This window comes from Nycticebus coucang, chromosome 12 (genome assembly GCF_027406575.1).
Source record: "Nycticebus coucang isolate mNycCou1 chromosome 12, mNycCou1.pri, whole genome shotgun sequence".
NCBI lineage: Eukaryota > Metazoa > Chordata > Mammalia > Primates > Lorisidae > Nycticebus > Nycticebus coucang.
Window position 1 is genome coordinate 70,363,607 of NC_069791.1, and position 25,705 is coordinate 70,389,311.

At 47.3% G+C, this 25,705-nt stretch overlaps 2 protein-coding genes and 1 pseudogene across 5 annotated transcripts; 1 reads left to right on the forward strand and 2 right to left on the reverse strand.

The window, feature by feature from the left end:
• Positions 1–9,799: 9,799 nt before the first annotated feature.
• LOC128561459 (PIH1 domain-containing protein 1-like) lies at positions 9,800–10,706 on the reverse strand (annotated as a pseudogene). The gene has a single exon (XR_008373259.1). The product of XR_008373259.1 is annotated as a PIH1 domain-containing protein 1-like (transcript).
• Positions 10,707–13,916: 3,210 nt separating this feature from the next.
• COPS6 (COP9 signalosome subunit 6) lies at positions 13,917–17,193 on the forward strand. Its single transcript, XM_053555718.1, has 10 exons — positions 13,917–14,036; positions 14,260–14,382; positions 14,594–14,725; positions 15,058–15,146; positions 15,249–15,311; positions 15,655–15,702; positions 15,789–15,903; positions 16,513–16,605; positions 16,702–16,802; positions 16,936–17,193. The coding sequence occupies exons 1-10, from the start codon at positions 13,955–13,957 to the stop codon at positions 17,074–17,076; spliced, it is 987 nt and encodes a 328-aa protein (XP_053411693.1). The 5' UTR covers positions 13,917–13,954; the 3' UTR covers positions 17,077–17,193.
• An 874-nt stretch (positions 17,194–18,067) lies between these two features.
• Positions 18,068–25,657, reverse strand: MCM7 (minichromosome maintenance complex component 7). Of its 3 annotated transcripts, none has more exons than XM_053555702.1 (15): positions 25,492–25,657; positions 24,214–24,293; positions 23,715–23,879; positions 23,429–23,553; positions 23,173–23,353; positions 22,642–22,779; positions 22,191–22,340; positions 21,877–21,991; positions 21,519–21,650; positions 21,186–21,269; positions 20,497–20,890; positions 20,153–20,236; positions 19,433–19,601; positions 18,557–18,666; positions 18,068–18,374 (listed from the first exon to the last, which is right to left on the reverse strand). In XM_053555702.1, exons 1-15 carry the CDS (start codon positions 25,520–25,522, stop codon positions 18,173–18,175), a joined length of 2,160 nt encoding a protein of 719 aa, XP_053411677.1. In that variant the 5' UTR covers positions 25,523–25,657; the 3' UTR covers positions 18,068–18,172. The 3 variants fall into 3 exon arrangements, with proteins under 3 accessions (XP_053411677.1, XP_053411679.1, XP_053411678.1); XM_053555704.1 differs by lacking the exon at positions 25,492–25,657 and adding an exon at positions 24,805–25,325; XM_053555703.1 differs by lacking the exon at positions 25,492–25,657 and adding an exon at positions 24,699–25,325.
• Between the last annotated feature and the right edge of the window lie 48 nt (positions 25,658–25,705).

Consider the following 25,705-nt stretch of genomic DNA (forward strand, 5'->3'; position numbering starts at 1 on the left):
GATCAGGTGATGTGCATCTCAACTTTCCTTTAACCTGCAAATTCTCCCTTCATCTTATTTTTCATCATTGTAATTTATTTGTTTAAGGAAAAGGGTAGATGGGTGTGGTGGCTCACACCTGTAAATGCACTCTGGGAGGTTAAGGGGGGTGGATTGCCTGAGCTCACAGGTTCAAGACCAGCCTGAGCCAGAGTAAGACCCCCTACCTCTAAAAAATAGCCAAGCATCGTTGTGGCCAGTACCTGTAGTCCCAGCTATTCAGGAGGCTGAGGCAAAAGAATCACTTGAGCCCAAGAGTTAGAGGTTGCTGTGAGCTATGATGCCACAGCACTCTACCGAGGACAATAAAGTGAGACTCTGTCTCAAAAAAAGGAAAAAAACTCAGAATTACAAGACCAGCCTGAGCCAGAGTGAGACCCCATCTCTAAAAAATAGCCAAGTGTTATGGTGGGCACCTGTAGTCCCAGGTATTTGGGAGGCTGAGGCAAGAGGATCACTTGAGCCCAAGAGTTTGAGGTTGTTTTGAGCTAAGACATCACAGCATTCTACCAAGGGTGACCAAGTGAGACTCTGTCTCAAAAAAAAAAAAAAAAAGGATAATTTATCCTGCAGTCTCCCATTAGCTGGAGTCTGCAATCTGCCTGTGCTGTTCTTTAACACATCCCTCAGTTCCTTCTAGTTCCTTTTTTTTTTTTTGTAGAGACAGAGTTTTACTTTATTGCCCTCGGTAGAGTGCCGTGGCGTCACACAGCTCACAGCAACCTCCAACTCCTGGGCTTAGGCGATTCTCCTGCCTCAGCCTCCTGAGTAGCTGGGACTACAGGCGCCTGCCACAACGCCCGGCTATTTTTTTGTTGCAGTTTGGCCGGGGCCGGGTTTGAACCCGCCACCATCGGTATATGGGGCCGGCGCCCTGCTTACTGAGCCACAGGCGCCGCCCCTCTAGTTCCTTTTTTATTATTTTTAATTTTTTTCTGCTAAACAGTTCGGGGGGATCCTCTTAGTTCTTATACAGTCATAGTTATATCTAGACCAGAAGCTTTAAAAGTTTAATTAATTACATTTCTTTTATATTCACTTTTGTGAATTTTGAGTAATACATTAAATACATTTTTAATTTCAGTCAACATTTGCCTTCTGTAATCAGTGGGTTCATATATATATATACACAAACATGTATGTATAAACACTTTAAGGAAAAAGAGATAAAAGAGTTGTATACTAAACAATCTGTACACTTTGCATGTTATACCTTGGTAAACAAAAATAAAAAATGATTGTCACCTATAAAACCTCTATCTGTACACATAAAATGCTTGAAAAAATATTTTTGTAAACTGTCAAAGAATATTTCAAATAAAGAATTTCACTGGATATTTGAACCTATTGGTTTGCCACAAACAATTGGTTAACATTAGAAAAATATGGAAATACCTGAATTTTGATACAAACTGTTGGACTGTTGGTGGAGTCTTTAAAGATGAATATCATAATATATTAGAGCTAAAAATATAAATAGATCCATTTGGATCAATTTATCTTTAAGGGCAACTTTTCTTATCAGTCATATCAGGCCTGGGCTGACCTAGACCTGTCTGGGAAATGATCCTGGACTCCATCTTCCCACAGTACCATCTTCCCAGAATCCAGAGTTAAAGTAACAGTGGAATGCTATCTGCCTGGTTTGCTGTGAGTTTTCTGATCCAAGAGCTTGCACTTGAACCAGGGAAAGTCTGGGTTAGCACCCAGGTCTTGGGCCAGAGTAACCAGAGCAGTATAAAAGATCAATGGGAAACCCAAGCTGTGGCTTCTCTGCGTCAGAGTGATCCCTATGTGGCAAAATAAGGTGTATACTTGAGCTGCTGCTGGATCTCCTGGCAACATAAAGAGTTTGCGCATTCTGCATTTGCACATCCTGTCCTATATCCTATAAAACATAGTAAACAGAGTACCCTATTAAAGCCTATTGTGTCTCCCAAGTCTGACTGCAGTTTGAGCTGGTAATCACTGCCATACCAGAGCAGCATCTCAATCTTCAGCCTCAAAAACATAATTCTTGGTTATCTTCCCCAAAACTTGCTTCTCATCTTTCCCATCTTTAATTTTGTTTTCAATTTTTAAAAATTTTTGTGGAGACAGAGTTCTCATTATGTTGCTGAGGCTGCTCTTGAACTTCTGGCCTTAAGTGATCTTCCTGCCTCAGCCTCCCAAAGTGCTAGAATTACAGGCATGAGCCATCAAATCCTAGTTGATTGTAATTTTATAAACTTAAGTGAGTTGGTATCTTTTTTTTTTTTTGAGACAGTCTCACTTATTAACCCTCAGTAGAGTGCTGTAGTGTCACAGCTCACAGCAACCTCCAAATCCTTGGGCTTAGGTGATTCTCTTGCCTCAGCCTCCCGACTAGCTGGGACTACAGGCGCCCGCTACAACACCCGGCTATTTTTTTGTTGCAGTTTGGCTGGGGCTGGGTTTGAACCCGCCACCTTCAGTATATGAGGCTGGCACCTTACCCACTGAGCCACAGGCGCTGCCTGAATTGGTATCTTCATAGCATGTGTGTGTGTGTGTGTGTGTGTGTGTGTGTGTGTGTGTGTGTGTGTGTGTATGTGAAAGAGAGAGAGCTCATAAGATGCAGACTGCCTACAGATGACAAACCCCTTGTGGGCTGGAAGAATAGGCTCAAGGCTGGCAGCTGGGACAGGGATTCTGCTCACTCACTAGCTCATCCTGTCATCTTGCCAACATGGAGCCCTGCCAAAAGTGATAGACTCAGGAAGCTTGTCCAGCATTAGCCCAATGACAAGGTCACTTGTTTTACTTAATGTGAGTTTGGAAGCTGGATGTAATGGCCATCCCTATAGTCCTACCTACTTCAAAGGCTGAGGCAGGAGGATCACTTGAGCCCAGAAAAGGTACTCAAGTCTGCAGAGAGCTTTGATCATGCCACTGCACTCCAATCTGGGTGACAGAGTGAGACTCTATTTCTCCAAAAATTATGTGGCAGTCATAGGTGGCTTTGTGAGACATTATCCCTCTGTGTAAGGCAAGGGTGTCTGGATGGTCACCATTGGCCAGTACTACATAAACCACTGGCCTGAGTGTCTCTTGGGGTAGGCCTACAACCCAGGTGTAGTACCTGCAGCCTAGTTTCATGTAGAGCTTCCAACAGAGAATTTTATATGTTTTTTTACTTTTTTTGGGGGGGGGGAAGCAGAGGTACACGTGGTCACCCTGGGTAGAGTGCCGTGGTGTCATAGCTCACAGCAACCTCACACTCCTGGGCTCAAGGCTCAAGTGATTCACCTGTTTCAGCCTCCCAAGTAGCTGGGACTACAGGCATCCACCACAATGCCTGGCTATTTTTAGAGATGAGGTCTCACTCTCGTTCAGGCTAGTCTTGAACTCATGAGCTCAGGCAATCCACCCACCTCGGCCTCCCAGAGTGCTAGGATTACAAGCACAAGTCACTGCACCCAGTCAGAAGTTTATATTTTAGTACAACCTCAGAATCACATGAGGGCTTCATAAAATGCAAACTCTGTAACTTAGCCTAGGCCCACTGACTTAGAATCTCTGGGCTTTTAGCTGGAAATATCTGTGTTATATCATAAACAGATATAGCAAATATCCCATACTTTATTTCTACACTAAGTGTGTAATTTCCCTCAGTGCTGGGCCAACTCCCTTTTGTCTGGACTATTTTTCAGGGTTGTTTACACAATCAGTAGCCTTAAGAAGTGAGGTAACTGGCCGGCAGGGCGTGGTAGTACACGCCTGTCATCCCAGCAGAGGCCGAGGCAGGTGGATTGCCTGAGCTCAGAGTTTGAGACCAGGTGGAGCCACAGCAAGATCTCGTCTCTAAAAATAGCTGGGGGTTGTGACAGGCACCTGTAGTCCCAGCTACTTGGGAGACTGAGGCAAGAGAATCACTTCAGCCCAAGAGTTTGAGGTTGCTATGATGCCATGGCACTCTATGAGGGTGACAAAATGAGACTCTGTCTCAAAAAAAAAAAGAAGTGAGGTAACATCTTCCCCTGGATGAAGAGCAGACTTGCTTACTGCTTACTGTAAAAGTAATACTCTCCCTACCCCCACCCTGGCTCAGCTGCAAAACAACCTGTAACATCCATCTGGGCATGTGGGACTTAGAACAAAGGGAACCAATACAAAAATGCTAATGCTCATGTTGCTTGCTGTGAGTAATAAAGTTCTTGTCTCTAACTCAGGAATCTTGTGTCTTCTGCCAATAACCACGAATCAGTAACAAGCTAACTTATTTGCTTGTAAGTAAAGTAAAATCAAATCCCAGACCCAACAGCTTTGACAACAAGGATAGAAACATGGCTCTCTAAAACAGGAAATACAATATGGGCCTGACTTAAAGAAAAGAGAAGATACCCTGAGATCCAGTAGAAAATGCCTTCACCCAAGTGGAAGGTGGGAATGGACTAAGGATCCTCCCTTCCAGTACTTGTTAATGAACAGGAATTGAGTCATCATTTAGGGGCTGAACAGGAAGAGGTATTACTGAAACAAGCTGCCGAGATGGTGCCATAGGTTTGTTCTTTTAATGGGATAAGAAAGCTGAAAGAGGGCAGCGCCTGTGGCTCAGTGGGTAGGGCGTTGGCCCCATATAGCGAGGGTGGCGAGTTTGAGCCTGCCCAGGCCAAACTGCAACTAAAAATATAGCCGGGCGTTGTGGTGGGCGCCTGTAGTCCCAGCTACTCAGGAGCTTGAGGCAAGAGAATCACCTAAGCCCAGGAGTTGAAGGTTGTTGTGAGCTGTGACGCCACAGCACTCTACTGAAGGCAATAAAGTGAGACTCTATCAAAAGAAAAAAAAAGGGTGGCGCCTGTGGCTCAAGGAGTAGGGCACCGGTCCCATATGCCAGAGGTGGCGGGTTCAAACCCAGCCCTGGCCAAAAACCACAAAAAAACAAACAAACAAACAAAAAAACCAGAAAGCTGAAAGAACACCTAGGCCCTTCAGCAGGGAGAAAAAAATCTAAATAATAACCCCCCTACCTTTGTGCTAAAACTGGATAAAGACAAAGCTTCAGGGATGATAAAATAGTGGGGCAGCAGATGCCCTGAATTAAGGTGGAGTGCTTGGAAAGAGTTTCTTCTGTTAGGCCTTCTGTAGGGCTTAACAGGTCAGAAAGCTAAGTCCTAAGGCCAAACGCAGTGGCTCATACCTAGCTATAATCCTAGCACCCTGGAAGGCCAAGGTGGTGGATTGCCTGATCTCAGTGTTTCAAGACCAGCCTAAGCAAGAGCAAGACCTCATCTCTAAAAAGAATACCCAGGCGTTTTCATGGCACCTGTAGTCCCAGCTACTTGGGAGGCTGAGACAAGAAGATCACTTGAGCCCAAGAGTTTGAGGTTTCTGTGAGCACCTGGCATGGCACTCTACTGAGGGTGACAAAGTGAGACGAAAGAAAGGGGGGGGGAAGGAGGGGAAGGAAGGAATGTAGGAAGGGAGGAAGGGAGGAAAGAAAGAGTCCTGTAACCTCCTGTGTCACTGCAGCATGCCTTGTAGGCTGGACCCCCCTCTATTCTGCATTTGCAGCCAGTGTTGGGGGTGTGGATTACCATAGTGTCCTGACAATTGTCACCTGCTAGTTTCCTTGACATGCCTGTTAGATGTTTTTGTCTTTGTTCTTATAGGGGAAAACATGCCTAAATTCAACTATGGTATTTGGACAAGGTTTGCAACAGAGAGGTGAAACTACAGTGACCCTGTGTGTGGGGACCAATTTTTTTGTTGCTTTTACACCTGAAGAGATAGTAACAATTGATGGGGTATATGCTTGCACTTCTCCAGTCCCATAAAATGTTAGAGGGGACTCTCTGACAGGACCGTAGCATGGAGGGGATGAAACTGGGACATGTACATCACTTCCCAACCTGCCTCTCCTTTCCCTCCCGATGATCCATCAAAAACAATAAAGAATTCGACTCCCTGATGGAGACCTCACATTTTCTAAGTGTTTACCTATTTACTTAGAAGGATTTGGAGCACATCCTCCTAAGTATCACAAGAATGGAAAAGCAAGTATCCAAAGTACTCAATATTAATATGAAGCTAGTAAATGAATAACCACTTGCCCACATGAGAGAAAAACACATAAATTCAAGAAGTGGTGGAGGGGGGGAACATGGTGTGCTCTCACCCATTGGGTACAAAGTAGGGGTATACTGAACAGCTCCTGGGTGAAGGGATCAACAGCAACTTGGAGTTTACCTACAAAAGCAAACAATGCAATCTAGTTCTATGTATCCTTATATTAATCTGAAATTTCTCAGACCTCAGGGAGGAGAAAAGGAAATCACAGTTTAAACTAGATTGGGAGCCAGTATGCATGACATAGGCCATTTCTCAGCCAACATTGCCACCTGCTGGATTCAGCCATACATACACCCCTTTGCGCTTTTTTTTTTTGGAGACAAGAGTCTCACTTTGTTGTACTCGGTTGAGCGCTATTGCTCATAGCTCACAGCAACCTCAAACTCTTGGGCTCAAGTGATTCACTTGCCTCAGCCTCTCAAGTAGCTGAGGCTTCCACCACAATGCCCAGCTATTTTTAGAGATGGGGGGTCTTGCTCTGGCTCAGGCTGGTCTCAAACTCATGACCTCAGGCAATCTACCAGCCTCAGCCTCCCAGAGTACAGGCGTGAGCCACCGTGCCCAGAGGTACAACCCTTTGTTAAAGCAGCTGTCATTCCGCTGCTGAAGGCTTTGCAGCTAGCTCTCTTTGGCTCAATACAAATGTGATGATTCAAAAAGATGGGAAGAGCTTAAAAGGCCTCACTAGCCAAATGGAAATGGTATACTTCAGAAAGTAGTCAACCTGGCCTTAGCATCATTTTGGTTTTATGTGAAAAAACGGCAGTTACGCTTTGGGAGAAACCAACTGAAGCAAAGATTTGGATTAGTGGGGCCCTCATCTGAGGTTTCCTAAATGTGTGGGCCTGGTTCACCAATGGCTCAGCTAAGTTGAAGTCTGATGGGGTTGGTTGGGCTCCTGCTGCTGTCCCACCTCAGGGCCAGCTACATAAAAGTGAAAGTGGACTTCATCAATTGGAATAGTGGGCAGAATCAGCACTCCCCCTTGTTACATTTTACTGATTTGGGCTGTTGCCAATGGCCTACCTTCTTGTTTTACTGCTTGAAAGACTATACACATGGAATTAAAGACATACCCTCCAGGGGAAATGAATCTTGGCTTCTATCTGACAGTTGGGTCACTTCTGTCGGCTTGTATTGTGGGAACCCAATCTCTGATTAAATTGTCACCAAGCTGCTAAACAAGCCTGCACCACCAAGAAGCTCCCTCCTACTCCTGGTAAATTGCCTTCATGGGACCTTTGACCCCACCAGGATTTACTTTGGTGCCTCATTTCTGCCACATCATACGGCCCTTGAAACTAAACTGTGCCATCTTGGAAACTTCCTAGATCCTCTGGTGCCTGACATTAGTGTGCCATTTGTTGTAGCAGCCACCCAACAATGGGTCAGTAGTCAAAGTAGTCAGTAGACTTTCCACACCCCCTGCTATCCATAGCACCTGGCTGTCAAGGTCTCCTCCATAATCAGCTCTACTTCCCTCACCTCCTCCTTGTCTAAAGCTCAGGAAGATTGGTTACTGAATGTCATCCCCCAAAAGGGTTCATCTCCTCTAGGCCATCTCGTGGGTAGTGATTAGGATGAAAGGGGTGGTAAGCTCTATAGATTTCCTTTTGGAAATTTAGCATTTTGTTTGACCATTCCTTGATATGATGCTTCCTTTTTTTTTTTTTTGTTAGAGACAGAGTCTCACTCTGTCACCCTTGGTAGAGTGCTGTGGCATCACAGCTCACAGCACTCTCCAGCTCTTGGGCTTAGTTGATTCTCTTGCTTCAGCCTCCCGAGTAGCTGGGACTACAGGTGCCTGTCACAATGCCCAGCTATTTTTTGTTTGCAGTTTGGCAGGGGCCGGGTTCAAACCCGCCACCCTCGTTATATGGGGCTGGTACCCTACTCACTGAGCCACAGGTGTCACCCTATGATGCTTCCTTTTTTATTCCCCACCAATGGCTATTCCAGGCCAACCTGGTGAGTAGATCTTATATGTGCAGTCCAGCCAAAGCCCAACTGAGGGTATTCAAAGTTAATTCTTATCCCACCATCACAATTATCTTGTTGGAGTAACACGGTGCTAGATCACAAAGACAACAACCACTTGATTTAGGACACTGCTCTCCAGCACCTGAATAGTGGCACACAAAGATACCTAGATCCTGTATTATCCCAGGAGTCAGAGAGAGATTTTACCATAGAGGAAGACAGCAAGCAAGGGGCAGAAGGAGGGAAAGAGATTTGAAGATGAGGGGCTTCCAGCCAGGAAATATCAGGAATGAGTTCTACAGCAGTGTTTTTCAACCTTTTTTTTTTTTTCTCTCCTTTTTTTTTTTGTGGTTTTTGGCCGGGGCTAGGTTTGAACCTGCCACCTCTGGCATATGGGACCAGCGCCCTACTCCTTGAGCCACAGGCGCCGCCCCTAACCTTTTTTTTTTTTAAATCTCACAGCACACTTGAACCTATAGTTAAACTTCTGCAGCACATTTAAATTATGTTGATTTAAAAAAAGAGTAAAAAGTCTTAGTGCCTGTAGCTCTAGCGGCTAAGGCACCAGTCACATACACGGAAGCTGGCAGGTTAAAATCCAGCCTCGGCCCGCCAAAACAACAATGACAACTACAAACAAAAAATAGCCAGATGTTTGTGGTGGGTGCCTATAATCCCAGCTACTTGGGAGGCTGAGGCAAGAGAATCACTTAAGCCCAAGATTTGAAGGTTGCTGTGAGCTGTGATGTCACAGCACTCTACAGAGGGTGACATAGTGAAACTCTGTCTCTAAATAAATAAATAAATATGAGACATATATGCTTTTCTTTGACTACCTTCTTCAGTTGGTACTGACCTTGGAGGCTTTTCACTGGAGATTAGAATAAGATAAATTCATTCTTAACCACCCCCTGGCCAGAAGACACCTCTCCCTGCAGGATTCTCAAGTCTATTCCTTTGAGAATTATTGGCCTCTTCCAAATTTCCTTCATCCAAATTCCTAAATGGAGAGATTGCTTAATTCCCCTGCAAGTCACCACTATCACCAGAAAACATCTCCTAGTATCAGACTGGGCTCTGCAGGGTTGTAATGCATTTTTCCACCTGCTTTCTGAGAGCTTACCCTTTGGGTAGGGAAATAGACATATACTGAAAAAGTCAGATAGATAACTTATTTGGGCTTAGAGACAGAGAGAGGGCTGGAGCAGGCTAAGTTTGACAGACACGAGTTTTTGTTGTAGTTTTTGTTTTGTTACTCAGTCTTACTCTGTCTCCCTGGGTAGAGTGCAGTGGCATCATAGCTTACAGCAACCTCAAACTCTTAGGCTCAGGCAATTCTCTTGTTTCAGCCTCCTGAGTAGCTGGGACTACAGGCGTGCATCATGACGCCTGGCTAGGTTTTTTTCTATTTTTAGTAAATATGGTTGTCTTGCTCTTGGCTCAGGCTGTTCTTGAACTCCTGAGCTCAAGCATTCCATCCACCTTGGCCTTCCAGAGTGCTAGAATTACAGGTGTCAGCCCCTGCACCCGGCCACAGATATAAGTTTTGAAAGGGTTTTTTTTGTTCGTTTGTTTGTTTTTGCAGTTTTTCTTGGCCAGGGCTGCGTTTGAACCTTTGAGCCCGCCACCTCCAGCATATGGGGCCCACACCTTAACTCCTTTGAGCCATAGACACCACCCATTTTTTTTTAAAGCAAAAATCTTTTATTTCAATTTTAGAGAAGCCACCAGCTTCTTCTCCACATCTAGAAGCACAGGGACACACCCTGGTCAGGAAGGTACAGACAGAAGAGGCATGGTCACCATCAATTTCTTTCTCTTCCAGTGAAAGGCTGCCTTGCTCCCATCAGAATTAATCCACAGGGGGATGTAGACATCTACATGAAACAGCTGCTGGGGACCCCTCATCACCAGGTGGTTCTCCCCAATCTCTAGCGATAGCCCCAGTGCTCCATTCAGTTTGGGAAGGTCAATTTCTGCCAATAGGAGGTCAGGGGCTTCCAGCCGGAGGGTCAGGTAAGACTTCTTAGGGCCTTTCTCATCCTCCTGGAATTGGGCATGGACAGGTTTCCCAGTTCTTGGATTTGAGGACGCTGCTGGGAGCAAATATTCTGCTGAGAGATGGAATCCAGGAAAGTCTGGTTCTTCAGCATGTGCCATTCTGGATTCAGCTGCAAGCTGTATTTATCCTCAAGGCCCTCCCTGGCATCGGTGACCACGAGCTTCCACAAGAAATTGCTGTTCTGCATCCTCCTGTAGAAGTCGCTGTTGACAGCTACATCATAGATGGTACGGCCCTGGTCTTTTGCATCCAGTTCAGCATGAGGCTCTCCCAGATTCATGGGGATGCAAAACTCAGCGTGGTCCTCCTCCAGCATTTGAAGAAGCTGGTCCTCGGTCACATCAGCTGGAGGAGGGATGGAGGCAGAGTGACAGATGTTGAAGAAAACCTTCCCTTCCAATGAGTTAGTCTTTATGCAGAAACCAGGCTGAGGTTGAATTTGTGTAGAATCTGGTCTGGTTGTCTGGGCTTGCTGGAACTTCTTGGAGGCCTGCAGCAGCAGCTCCTCGAATCGCACCGTCTTGTCGGCACCCATTGTCTCTTGTTGCACTTAACACCGATGCCAGCAGCTTCGAGTTCACCATGGTCCAATACGTCCAACCTTCTTAATTCTGAGCCCTCCTATTTGAGTTTTTAAAGTTTTGAAGGAGATGGTGGGTAAAGGGAAATTAGGTATTAGTACTTTACCTAATATATACATACCCGTAATTTGGAAAATACGTAAAGATAGTTTGTGCATATTGTCAGCCTAATAAAAGATCAGAGAAAAATATCTAGTAATTCAATCAATTTATTCAGGAATAAGCAGAGAGGATTATATTCTAAGATCAACAGCTACTCTTACACTGTAAGAGTGCAGGATAAGGGAAGCTTTTACTGGCAAAAGGAGACATTCATACAAGTTGCTTGGAAACAGAGTTCATTCGTTCCAGAGGCTGAAAGCTAGTGTTGGCATCAGTACCTTAGTAGAGAAGCCATTACTAGAAAAGTATTCTTTCAGAGCATTTTATCTGAATTGCTGCAGTCCTAGAGAATGTCTAGTGATAAACCTGGTCATACCAAAGGGGGACTTTTGAAGAGGAGGAAGCAGCCCTGGTGGAAACAGTTAAAAATTAACAGAACAGGCTTGGTACCTGTGGCTCAAGCGGCTAAGGCGCCAGTCACATTCACCTTAGCTGGCGGGTTCAAATCCAGCCCGCCAGCCAAACAACAATGACGACTGCAACCAAAAAATTGCCAGGCATTGTGGTGGGCACCTGTTGTTCCAGCTACTTGTGAGGCGGAGGCAGGAGAATCACTTTAGCCCAGGAGTTGGAGGTTGCTGTGAGCTGTGATGCTACAGCATTCTACCCAGGGTGAAAGCTTGAGGCTCTGTCTCAAAAAAATAAAAATAAAAATAATTAACAGAACAAAGTATGGTCCAGCAAGAGAAAATTGGTATTTCAACATAGAGAAGAACTTATCTAAGTGTGGAGACAAGCCTGTGGGACCACAGGTCAGATGACTAGCACTGACCACCCCTTATAAGAAGTAATTAAGATTAAGAAGAAGTAGGTAAGTAAAAACGTTACAATAAGAGCCAAAAATAGGTGTAATTTATAGAATATATAAGAAGTAAGAGGTTGTAGGAGAGGTGGTGAGCTGTTTTCCCCACCCATGTACTGTTGAGCTTTTTCTTAACTTTGTAGAGCTTTTTTGTCTTTCAATAAACCCTGAGTGTGTGTCTCTTATATTTCATCCTGGTTGTCCTGTCCGCTTGGAAGAGAGGTTCCAATTGAGAGACCCTGGCCAGGGTACTCCCCAGTGTGTCTTGGGTGCTTCTTGGAAGGTAGGTGATTGGTGGCCCAATAGGGTGGCAACCAAGGTTTTTCTCTGTGTTTTTCCTACAAGAGTCGCTGCTCTTACCCGGAGCCATCCTAAAGCAGGGGTTTATACCAGCCTGCCTTGTCTGTTTTAGTATTTGTTGGTGCTTTTGGTTTTAGTGTTTGTTGGTGGTGGGTCTTTCAATTTTTTGTCTGACCACCCAAGAACCTGTGGTTTAAAGTTCCAGCATGCTTTCAATAGAAATACGTGTATAGGGCGGCGCCTGTGGCTCAGTGAGTAGGGCGCCGGCCCCATATGCCGAGGGTGGCGGGTTCAAACCCAGCCCCGGCCAAACTGCAACAAAAAAATAGCCGGGCGTTGTGGCGGGCGCCTGTAGTCCCAGCTGCTTGGGAGGCTGAGGCAAGAGAATCGCGTAAGCCCAAGAGTTAGAGGTTGCTGTGAGACCTGTGACGCCATGGCACTCTACCCGAGGGCGGTACAGTGAGACTCTGTCTCTACAAAAAAAAAAAAAAAAAAAAGAAATACGTGTATATGTGGGTAATGCAATGTGGGAACAAGGCCTTTATTTTTAAATGTTTACTCACCTGCCCAACCTCAAATCCAAGAATGCCTCCAAAATGTCTAATTATGTTTTACTTTTTATGCAGAAAAGCCTATTCACAATAAGCTTCACCTTTCTCTAGAGCCCTTGATGCTGATGCATTATGATGCCAGCAGCATTGGCTCAGCCACCTACACATTTTTCTATAGCACATGTACTTTTCCCCCCTAAATATAAGCCCTGGGTCTGGGAGGTTGTGGTGCAGAGATATAATTGTCTGGTGGCTGCCCCACACTAGTTGTTGTGTTTTTTTTTTCTCTGTAAGCCCCCCTAATAAATCATCCTATAGGGACAAATTGGATTTATCTGTCTCATTCATTCGTTTCTCAGCTTCTTCATCATTTGGGGATTGCATTGCATATCTGGCCCATTCATGGAATAGGTTATGAAAAGCATGAGACATGTGCATTTCTTGTAGGGTTATTTTTGAAAGTCCTTGGGACAGTTTTGTTTTTGAGACAGAGCCTCAAGCTATCGCCCTGGGTAGAGTGAGGTGGCATCACAGCTCACAGGAACCTCCAACTCCTAGGCTTAAGCGATTCTCTTGCCTTAGCCACCTGAGTAGCTGGGACTACAGGCTCCCGCCACAACGCCTGGCTATTTCTTTTTTTTCCGGTTGTAGTTGTCATTGTTTGGCTGGCCTGGGGCCGGATTTGAACCGCTATCTCTGGTGTATGCGGCTGGCGCCTTAGCCGCTTGAGCTACAGGCGCCATCGTCCTTGGGACAGTTCTTATCTCAGACATGCAAGCACTCATCCTCCACCCCATATTAGTCATTCATTCACTCAAAATATATTTAGGCGCCAATGTGTCAGGCACCGGGGTGGTCACAGGGGATAGAGTGAAGAACAGAGAGAAGAAAGCACAGGCCCTGACAGGCACAGTGGGAGGCGTATGAAAAACACAATGGGCTGAAGCACAGGAACAAGGGCTAGAAAAGTAAAGGCCAAGGCCGACTGGCAGACAGAAGCCAGATCAGGCTGGCCGTGGTTAGGCGTTTGGATTTTATTCTGAGGGCAATTAACAGGACATTCCTTCACTCTGCAGCAATCTGAAGAACCTGGCATTCTTATCCTAATTTCACTAAGACAATCAACTTGGGGCAAAGTGTTAAGTATTCATCCAAGGACACCCGTAGGCGCAAGGGCGGAGCAGGCACTACGAAAATCCGCCGGACTCCAGGGCCACAGGATGTAAGGCTTTCCTGCCACCAGAGGTCAACTAGCCGAGGTTGGAGAATTGACTGAGCTTTCAGCTCCAAACCCGGTACGCGCCAAGAGGACACTGAGCATGCGCCGTTTGCCGTAAGGCAGCCGGGAAGGAAGGGGGCGGGGCCGAGGCTGGCAGGCGCAGGGAAAATGGCGGCGGCTGCGGCTGCGGCTGCGGCTGCGGCAGCGAACGGGACCGGAGGGAGCAGCGGAATGGAGGTGGATGCAGCAGGTAACGGGCATTGCTGGGGTGACTTCTGAAGACACCCTTCATGGGTGTGTTAGGGCCGTCGTGGATTCCTGGGAGAAGTGGAAAGGGCGGAACAGCAACATAGCTCCCTGGGGTAACTTGCGGGAGGGATGTATGGCGGCTCCGGGTCCCTCACTCCCATTTCCAGGCAAGAATGTGGGGTCCAGAATCTCACCCTATCTCTTTTATCCCTAACCCTTAATAGTCCCCAGCGTGATGGCCTCCGGAGTGACCGGGAGTGTTTCGGTCGCTCTTCATCCCCTTGTCATTCTCAACATCTCGGACCACTGGATCCGCATGCGCTCCCAGGAGGGGCGGCCTATGCAAGGTGTGTGTTCGGCATTATTCTCCAATCTCTTCTGCTTGGTCGCCTGCCCCAAACAGTGGTCTTTTCTCCCCTCCTTTACTGGAGCCAGTTACTCCTTTACCCAAGTAACTGTCCCCAATACTTGGTACGCACTGACCTCAGACCCTCCGATGATAGGGAAAAGTTTTGGATTTCCTTACCGTCACCTTTGATATGTTGTTCTCCCTCTCAGTGATTGGGGCTCTGATCGGGAAGCAGGAGGGCCGAAATATCGAGGTGATGAACTCCTTTGAGCTGCTGTCCCACACCGTGGAAGAGAAGATTATCATTGACAAGGAATATTATTACACCAAGGAGGAGCAGTGTGAGAGGGGAATAGAAGTGGGAGAGAGGAGTGGGAGTTAAAAAAAAAAAAGCACGGGGTGGAGAAGATGGAGAGGGCTGGGAAGAAATCAGAAGAGGCTGAGAAGGGAGAGGGAAAAGTGAAGATAGAGTAGCTGAATAGATCTCAGAAAAAGAACATGTTCAGATATTCTCTAAAGAGAGTAAAAGATGAGAGAAGACAGGATAGAAGGAGTAACTGTGAGCCAAGATTGGAGAAGGGAGGGAAGAAGCTGGTGAAAATACATCAGGAGATCCAAATTAAGGAAGGATGGTTTAAAGAAATACTGTGTGCTCTGGCCCCTTGTTCTCCAGTTAAACAGGTATTCAAGGAGCTGGAGTTTCTGGGTTGGTATACCACAGGGGGGCCACCTGACCCCTCCGACATCCACGTCCATAAGCAGGTATATGTCCTCACACCTGTGCATGCTGGGACAGATAATAGAGAATGAGGGGAAGAAGAAAGATGGAGCATTGACTTCGTTGTGCATCGTCTCTCTCTTCAGGTGTGTGAGATAATCGAGAGCCCCCTCTTTCTTAAGTTGAACCCTATGACCAAGCACACAGATGTGAGTAATACTGACCCCACGCCCACTTTGTCCTGTTTGTCTTTCACTATACTTATCTTTTATCCTCAATCCCTGCTTTCTTTTACTGTATGATATCCTTTATTGAATGCTGGAGTTGAACCTCCATTCTGCCACTTAACCAACGATGTGACTTTGGTTTAGTCGTTTAACTTTTGAACTGCATTTTACTATGTAAAATGGGGATAATCCTCACTTCACCATGTTCTTGGGAAGATGAAATAAAAGAAAATGTATGAAAGGGCCTAGCCCAATTTTCGGCACATAGTATAGGTTCAGTTGCATTTGTTGTTAGTAAGAGCTGTTCTTCATCTCCTCTTTACAGCTTCCTGTCAGCGTTTTTGAGTCTGTCATTGATATAATAAATGGAGAGGTAATACCCTACCCTGAACCCTCACATACTGCTCTTGGCCTGTTTTCTGGTTTTGACCTCCTTCTGTGGGATACTTTGCCCTGTAGGCCACAATGCTATTTGCTGAGCTGACCTACACTCTGGCCACAGAAGAGGCTGAACGCATTGGTGTAGACCACGTGGCCCGAATGACAGCAACAGGCAGTGGAGAGAATTCCACTGGTAAGGGAGGAAATTTCTTGAAAGTGAGGATGGGGGTGGCGCCTGTGGCTCAGTGAGTAGGGCACCGGTCCCATATACTGAGGGTGGCAGGTTTAAACCTGGCCCTAGCCAAACTGCAACAAAAAATAGCTGGGCGTTGTGGCGGGCACCTGTAGTCCCAACTACTCGGGAGGCTGAGGCAAGATAATTCGCCTAAGCCCAGGAGTTGGAGGTTGCTGTTTGTTGCCATCCCACAGTACTCTACTGAGGACGATAAACTGAGACTCTGTCTCAAAAAAAGGGGGGGGGGGGGGGACGGCGCCTGTGGCTCAGTGGGTAGGGCACTGGCCCCATATTCCAAGGGTGGGGGGTTCAAACCCGGCCCCGGCCAAACTGCAACAAAAAAATAGCTGAGCATTGTGGTGCCTGTAGTCCCAGCTACTCGGGAGGCTGAGGCAAGAGAATCGCCTAAGCCCAGGAGCTGGGAGTTGCTGTGAGCTGTGATGCCACTGCACTCTACCTAGGGCGAGTGAAGCGAGATTCTGTCTCTTTGAAGAAAGAAAAGAAAGTGAGGATGAAAGGTATGACTACATGCCCTCTCGAGCTTTGCCTGTCCCTCTCCCCCTGCAGTGGCCGAACATCTCATTGCACAACACAGTGCCATCAAGATGTTGCACAGCCGTGTCAAACTCATCTTGGAGTATGTCAAAGCATCTGAAGCAGGTAGGACAGGTGCCTCCCTGACACTTGTACCATTTTTCCTCTTCCTCTTTGGGTAGTGACAACATCCACATTAATGCAGGCTTTTTGTGCCTTTAGGAGAGGTCCCCTTTAACCATGAGATCCTGCGGGAGGCCTATGCTCTGTGTCACTGCCTCCCTGTGCTCAGCACAGACAAGTTCAAGACAGATTTTTATGATGTGCGTATGAAACCCTGGGCAGGGAGGTGGGGCTAATTTGGTCATTTTTGCATGCAGGACCTGGGACTCAGTTGTTCCCTGGGCATACTGTGAGGGATCCCATAAGGACCTGGTTCTTTCTATTCCTTTTCAGCAATGCAATGACGTGGGGCTCATGGCTTACCTTGGCACCATCACCAAAACATGCAACACCATGAACCAGTTTGTGAACAAGTTCAATGTCCTCTATGATCGACAAGGCATTGGCAGACGGATGCGGGGGCTCTTCTTCTGAGAGGGTACTTGAAGGGATGATGCACAGGGTTCAGGCAACTGTCCCAAAGGGAGGGGCACCACACTCCCTTTAGAGAAACTGCTATCATTAATAAAAGGGGAGCAGCCCCTCAGCACCCCTTCCAGTGCCTTTGTCCTCTCTATTAGGCACCACACTTGTTTCTTGACTTGGGTCTTATCAAGGCCATGTTCCAGCCTTGCTTATAAGCAGAATCCTTTTTTATCACCTCTTAAAACCCCAGGGAGCAGGTATCACTCCACTTAAATTGACCCCATGTCCAGTCAGGTGGACCTGTTTTTATGAGGTTGGTTCTGCCCTTTAATGTCACCCTGACATCTCACATGGCCCAAACCTATAAACACAACAAATGACTACTTTCACACACAAAAAATGGGAGGGGATGGATTTTTTTTTGAAGACAGAGTCTATGTCACCCTCAGAAGGTGCTGTGGCATCACAACTTACAGCAACCTCCAACTCTCTGGCTTAAGTGAGAGAGCCCGCCACAACACCTGGCTATTTTTTTTGTTGCAGATGTGATTGTTGCTTTAGCTGGCCCAGGCTGGGTTCAAACCCACCAGCTTCAGTGTATGTGGCTGGTGCCCTAACCGAGCTATGGGCACCACCAGAGGGGATGGATATTAAACAGATTTTTCTTAGGGACAGTTTAAAGCCTCAATCCTATGGGCACTGAGTTACCAGGAGAGGTTTCTCAATTACTGTTGAGTGTCCTACACTGATAAAAAGAGAAAAAGTGGCTCAGAGGCCTGGCCATCCCAGAGGCTAACTGGCACACAGTAAGTAGCTAAGTAATGTGAGACTAAGTAGGGAAAGGGAGCTCAAAAAGTGGAAACCCAGTGCAAACATCTTGAGATAAAAGACTTACATTCCTTATCTCATATCTCAGTGTTTGTGCTGGTGCCTGGCAGGTAAATACAGTGAATGGGCAAAATAGGGCTAACAGAAACCTAAAGACCCCACAATACCATGGCAATCTACAAATACTTTATTAGCAAGAACAAGTGCAGTGTAGAAAAGAGGGGATCCTCCTTCCCTTAAGAGGCATCATTAAACCTTTAGAAGGGGCAGGTTGGAATCACACAAAAGTGATCCGTGTCCTGGAAGTATTGACCTGCCAGACATTTAACTCCTCGTATTCATCCAGAGCTGCCTGAAACTGGGCAGGTGTGAAGCCACGAGATACACAACGTTGCTCTGCTTCAGAAAATCGGACACTTCGGCTCCCTGAGGCCAATTCTCGGACAGTGGCAAATATCACATCTGCTGGTCTCTGGGTCCTGAAAGAAAAGTGGGAATATAAGGTCAGGGTCCAAAAACGAACACTGGATATCAACAAAGAACAATGGCAGTCAGTGTTAGAATTCTGAGGCCATCATATATACACGGATGCACACGCCATCAAGTGATCTGCTCAAGAAAGTCAAGGTGACTCAATTTCATCCGTCATTAAACCACTCACCTAGCTGTTTGCCCCTTGTCGCCTAAAAGTGAGTCCTTTGACATTTCCATTAGCCTTATTGCTTCATTCACATCTTCCTTCTCCACAGTGTCCACCATTCGCAGACGCGCCTAAGGGGAAGGTAGGGGAGAGATGGGGACGGGAGGAGGGCAATGGAGCCAAGTCAGGGAAGCCCCTTGTTTCAGCTTTAAGGCTGGACAACTCATGTGTTGCCTGCTCACAAAACAGAGTAGAGCTCCCTCCTATCCCCCAATATCCGCAGTGTTGGGCCGGCACTGTCAGACCGAGACAAGTGCAATGCCCAGGGCAGCGTCCAGCAATTGCCCAAGTCTCCGCCTCTCAACACTGGCCAGTCCCGGTGTTCAGCTGTCCTGTGAGGGAGACCAGATGCTTTTGAACTCTACTGGGCTCCCCACCATGACAGATGGAGCTTGGGGAGCTCAGCCAAGAAGTCGAATGGCAGAGAGGTTGTGTCCCAGGGGCTCGGGAAGTGCTAGCTCAGCAGTAGGTCAGGTAATCACACTACCTGCACGAACAGCACTTTGGAGCCCCCCAGACTAAGGTTCAAGATGGAAGGACAGAAATGAAGGTTTACAGTACAGGATCTAGGACACAGGGAGTGAAATGAATCCATCCACTTTTCAGTGAGGTTTAAGAAACAGGGAGAGGCCTTTTCCTCCATGAATGCTGTATGTGCCCTACTGGAGCAGCAAGTACCCACAGTGCGGTAGCACGGAGAGGACCACTATCTGCACTGTCAGCACTTTAGCCCCAGCAGGGCTGGAGTGGGAGGGAGGAAGCCATTAGAGTATATTAAGTCCTGTTGCTCATTAAGGGTCAAAACAGCCCCTGGCAATACAGGTACCTGGTACTCACCAGAGCAGTTGAAAGTCGCAAAATGGCGAGTAGGGTCCGGGCAGAAGTATAGGTGGCATCCTTACTAGCCCAAGCCTCTCGCCTCATTTCCACATACGCTGCTGTGATATAGTCAGCCAGAGATTCTGGCACTGCAGGCTGCTTCTCACGGCACATAGCTATGTACCGTCTGTGGGAGAGGAAGTTCACGGGAAAACAGAAAAGAAATGGGGAATTATGTGTGAACACATGGCCATGTCTTTTTCTCCTCATTTAATAAAACTGGGATTTCATGTATATCTTATACACATAGCCTGAAGGTAGTAATCTTAACAAACTTTTAGTGATTTTGTGCAGTAAACAAAGTTACGCAACTGTGACCCTGTCACAAGGTCAGATGTAAATTTTTCCACTTACAGTGTCACTAAAAAGTTGTGAATGTTGGATGAGGGATGCTCAACCTATATACAAATTCATGAAGCAAGACCCACCTTGGCCTAAAATCGCTACCTGCCTTACCCCTAGGGCAGTGAGGTGGTGGCAGTGGTTACAAAGCCACGTTTTGAGGACACCTTGATTTACTGTTCTTTGGCTCAGGACATGTGGACAGGTGTGTGAGGAATGGTGGTGAAAAATATACACCCTAGACTAAAAGCTGTTAAGGAGACACTTGTGGCCCAAGACACTGCCATATGCAGACAACTTGCCTAAAGTACATGCACCCTCACCCAGCTCTCCTACCTCATGAGCTTCATGTCTAGAGGTTCAAACTGGGCAGGGGGCTGCCGGCTATGCTGGTGCACATAGGTGATGTGCTGAGCCAACCTGGAAAGAGGCAAGGAGGAACACTTTTTAGGGTTATACAACCCAACTCTAAATATCCTTCGCTTACTTCTACCACTTCCTTACAGCATTGCAGGAACAAACTTTCCTGGAAAATCCTCATTAGCATTTTAGCCTCAACCTACCATTTCCCTAATAACCACAGACCATCCCCTGCCAGCAAAGAATTTGATTTTCTGACTTCACCTCCCTCCCTACAGAGTTAGAAGGGGATGTCTCTTTGGGTGCTGAACTTCATTCACCGTAGGTCATTGTCTTGGTCAGGCCGGTCCTGGATCAGCCAAAGAAGGTCAAATCGGGAAAGTAGCGCAGCAGGGAGCTGTATGTTCTGTTCTAGGCTGCGGCGGGGGTTATAGCGACCGTAGGCAGGATTGGCAGCAGCTAAGATGGAGCAGCGAGCATTGAGTGTGGTAAGAATGCCCGCCTTGGCAATGGAGATAGTTTGCTGCTCCATGACCTCGTGGATGGCTGTGCGGTCAGCCTCAGCCATCTTGTCAAACTCATCAATGCAGCACACGCCCTGGTCAGCCAGCACAAGGGCCCCACCCTCTAAGGTCAGTTCTCCAGTCACAGAGTCCCTCAGCACAGCTGCTGTAAGCCCCACTCCTGAGGAGCCACGCCCCGTTGTGTATTGGCCTAGAAGAAAAGAAATGAGCAGACATGGTTAGGAAGAAGAGAGGAACAAGGCAGCGAGAGAATACAGGGGAAGGATGCAAAGACAGAGCCAGTGAGACCTATAGTGAATAGCTCCACCTTTCCAGCCCTTCCCAAGAATTGAAGATCTATGGGGTGCTAGCAGCACCTCCCTTCCCCTGCAACCAACCCTCTCCAACATCCAACAACTACTTTCTCCTCCCGCCCCTACCCTTTGAATAAACAACATTGTAGTCCTATCCCAGCCCTTCTGTTCATATCCCCCAGGATTACTCACTGCGAGGGGCCAAGCGATCAATATAAGACAGGAGCTGTGACTTGGCCACACCAGGGTCCCCCATCAGGCAGATGTTGATGTTGCCTAGAGGAAGGGAAGGAAACTCCTCAATGACTATTCTCCTAATGCAAGTTATCCAACAGAGAAAAACACTTTGAGGTCTGTCTCTCTTCCTGTTCACACCCCTTTCTAATTCTCTTAAGCACTCCTGTACCCATGAAGACAAGATCCCCTTTCATTCTATGACCTACAGGGCTACTTATCCATAGCATCTTTTTTCCTTACAAAGGACTCCTACCCACACAGTGTTTCTCCCTCATTCTTTCTTCTTACCTCTGATTTTCATGCCTCGAGGAGACTGGTCCACACCTCCCACTAGGAGAAGTAACAGTGCCTTCTTCACATCTTCATGCCCATATATCTCTGGGGCAATAGAAGCTGCCAGTTTTTCATAGAAATCTTCCTCTACAGGGAAATTAAGATTAGAATATTCTGGCGGTGGGGATGGGGGTCCCAGCTACTTGAGAGACTGAAGCAAGAGAATCACTTAAGCCCAAGAGTTTGAGGGTTGCCATGAGCTGTGACACCACAGCACTCTAGACTCTGTCTAAAAAAAAAAAAAAAAAAATTGGGGGTGGGAGAGAGGAAGGCTGGGATGAAAATCAAATTCCCAGTCTTCCCCCTGGCTCACCTGCAATCTGCCTCAGCTCTTCCTTGCTCAGCTCGCCAGCCCCAAATTCATCATCCTCACTCTTACTCATCTTCACAATCCGATGGGCTTCCAAGTAAGTTTCTGAGAGTAAACCCTTAAGAAGTAAAATGCCAGGATATGGGTAAAATCACTTTGGCTTGCCCATTACCTAATTTCATAATGATTTCTTGACAAAAGCTTTTGGTTCTATCTATTTGGTTTTGTTTTGCTGTGGCTAGTTTTCTCTGTGGGAAATAGGTGAGTGGGTGAGGGGAAAAGGGGACTCTTTCCTCATTTCATATTCCACTTCTCACCTGTACCACCTGCCTGAACCCAGTGCGTAGGACTGGCAAGAAGATACCAGTGACACTGACATGGTCTCCAGGCTGGGCAATCCTTGTGTTCTCTCCTTCTACCAGCACCGTGATGCTGCGAGGGATGTTTCCCACTGGTACTTGGTCACTCTAGGAGAGAGCAGGGCAAGTAGTAAGGAACACAAGGTCCACAAGGGGCTGAACTTCCCTCCCTAAAAACCGCACTCTTTAAGAATTCTCTCAGTCTGTCCAGCTTTAGACAAGCCTATGGAACAGGGAGATGAGATCTCCTTTACTTCTTCCCAATTAAAACAGAAATACCTCCCCCCTGCTTTAGGTGACTTTTCTGCCTCAGCTCTCTTCTTTTGTTCTTACTGCCCCTCCACAAGTGACTACAGGATTCAAGTGGACTCCCTGCTTCACCTGCCCAGGGCCACATACCCCAACTCACATGTTCTTGCATCTTCATTTCCTGAAATTTGATGAATTTGGAGCCACGTGTCTGCAGATACAGCCGCCCACCTGAGCGGTTGGTTTGGCACTCCTGGCTTGGGCACATGATCAGAGGCATGAAAGTAGGAGACTGGATCTAGAAATGTAAGAAAAGAACCAAAAAAATAAATCAGAAGAGGGTGGTGCCTATGGCTCAGTGAGTAGGGCGCTGGCCCCATATACCAAGGGTGGCAGGTTTGAACCCGGCCCCAGCCAAACCGCAACAACAACAAAATCAGAAGAAAAAGAGCCTTTTCTAAGTCATTCATTTGAATTACGTGTCTTCATGGCAAATATCATGAAAGTATCAAGAACCCCCTGAACTATTCTGGATCAATAGCAACAAAAACCAAGAGCACAGGAAAAAAGACCATTATGTGCTATAATAGAGGATGAAAAGCTAACACACAAACATCTTTTGCGACAAGCAGACAAAATGATAAATGATGAACATCAATGAGTGCCTTCCCATCCCTCACTCCGCACGTACCGGCTGGTAGGTTTCTGCCCCACACTGGTCACAAGTATATGTGGCCACCACCATCCTGGGTTTGACTTCAGAGACACGAGTGACGATTCCACGCACAGTTACCAATTTCCCTACAGAATCAGCTCGTACTTCCCGGATGACACGAGGTTTATTGCTGCTTGGGCCTTGAAAATATAGCTCGCTAAAGAGAAAACAGTCATTAGCAAGGTCCAGGAGAAAACAAATACCTACACCCTTCCCCACAGAGCCCACTCACAATCTGCGCATGAGCTCAGAAGGGTACTGGTTCTGGGGGCTTCGCACAGCCCCAGGTTGCCGGCTCCGCTGCTCCATCATCAGCCGGTGCTCAATGTAAACATCCAAAACATCTTTATTTACCACCTAAAAAAGACAGAAAAAAAATGGAAGAACGGGGGAAAGAGAGACCAATGCCTGGTAGTAGTCACTGCCCTTCCTATCTACCAACTCAAAAAAAAAAATCACAATCCAAGCAGCTATGAGACAGAAGCCTACCCCTCTTGCTCTGTTCTCCATCCATTTACCTCCCTCTCCTTGTACTGAGGAAGCAGCTCTTGTATAGCTTCAGCAAAGAGCCTCGAATAGCGCTTTGCGTTCTCACAAATCGCATCCACCAACTCAGGGTCATCCTCAGCTATGTCATCCAGATCCACATACAGTGCCACTTGTTCCCGATGAGCCAGCAAAACCTGCAATGGGAAAAAATTAGCAACACCTCAGAGCCAAGTTTGTACTTTGTTCATCAGTGTTCACAGATCGCTCAGAGCACAGCTTTAGGGATCCACAGAGGAGCAAGTTCAGAATCGGGCAGCAATACTCACTCCTCAACCTCCAAACTTGTAAAAAAAAGAAAAAAAAACTCTAATCGTTATAAACACATTATAGTATCATACTAACTTATCAAGTTATCACATACCGTGCTAAACTGTTACTTACAAACAAAAATATTTCCTGAAACATGCCAGGCCACCTCTTACAGCTTAAGCACACCACCCCACTCCCTTCACCCTATCTTACACTTACCAGTTGGTTCCCATACTTGAACTGCTTCTTTCCAAACTCATCATCCTGGTAAAACTCTTGTAAGAACTTCTTAACCTTTTCTACAAAGTAAGGGCAAAATCACTAGCAACCTTTTTTCAGATAGACACCTTACTGTATATTCCTCTAGTAGAAATCAAAAAATCCGTTTCCTCTTAAAACATGATCCCGTAAGTTACTTACTGCACAGATATTTAAATAAACCTACACAATTCCCCCTAAAGTGGGCAAAACTCCTTTCACAAGTCCGTTTACTAGGGAAGTTTAAGTGGCTCTGGCAGTTGAGAGTGCTACTCAACATCTCCCCCCTCCCCCGGAGAATTCTAGTCTCCACTTTAACTTAAAATCTTAACCCCTTTCCCCTATGGCCTCCCACACTCTGCAGCACACTCCGGTCTCAAGGGTCTCTCTCTCTCCACCTGTATGAATCTCCCTTTTCTTTGAGTACCCTAAACCCTTGCTCTCACCGGATCTTCGCCGCTAGGCCGGTCCTCTAACCCACCCCCGCTCCCGCCAGTGCTTCCGCTCTTAGTAAACAAAGAAGCACATGGGCCCAGATTCCAGCCGCCTCACAGCCTGGGATTCCTCCGCCCAAGGCGGGAGCCCGTCCCGCCATTGGCCAGCACGTTGAGAGCCTCTCCGTCCCTCTCTACTGCCGCGGTTCTCGACCACGAGCTATACCCCCAAATTCCAGGCACGCCCCCACCCTCAGCAGCTCTCTCTGAAGCCACCGCGCGGAAGGACACTGTTTACACACGACACTCCCTCCAACTGCTTCGCGCCACTTCCGCCCGCTTCCACTTCCGCTTGGAAGGCGGCCTGAAGCGGCCAATCCCCGTGCGCAGCGGCCCCGGCCTGCCCGCCCCTGGGGCTTCAGCGCCTCTCCCGAGTACGCGGGAACCCCAGAGTACCGAAAAGCGCGGAGAGAAGCGGGTTTAGGTCGCCGCCAGAGGCCGAAAGCCCTGAGACAGGGTCCGCGTCTTTTCTGGGCGCGACCCATCCCGCTGCAGCTTTCCAGCAGGGTTATCCCCTTTCCCACATCCACATCACCTTTCAGGACAGGATTACCAGCTTTTTTTTTTTTTTTTAACCCCGAGCCCCACTCCTGCATGCTCTATCTCAGCCACGCCACCGCCCGACCCTGCGTCTGGCCTTGCACTGCCCACCGACACGGCTCCCTGAGACCCCAGTTTACAAGCACAGGAGTTAGTCTGGAAGATTCCCGCGCAGGACGTCCCTCCCAGGCTTGCAGACCCTCACCTTTCTCAAGCGCGTAGTCCTTAAGTGCCATCGCTGCCCAGGGTAGTGCAGCAGCAGTTGGCGGGCTCAGGAGTCCAGCTCCCGGAAAAGCAGGGACTGTCCGCACGCTGGATTGTGGCCGACCAACCGAAATTGGCGCGAAACGTCGCCCCCCACGTGACCGGGGCCACTCATTTTGCGCCAATCGGAGAGGACGGCTCTCCACCCTCCCTTC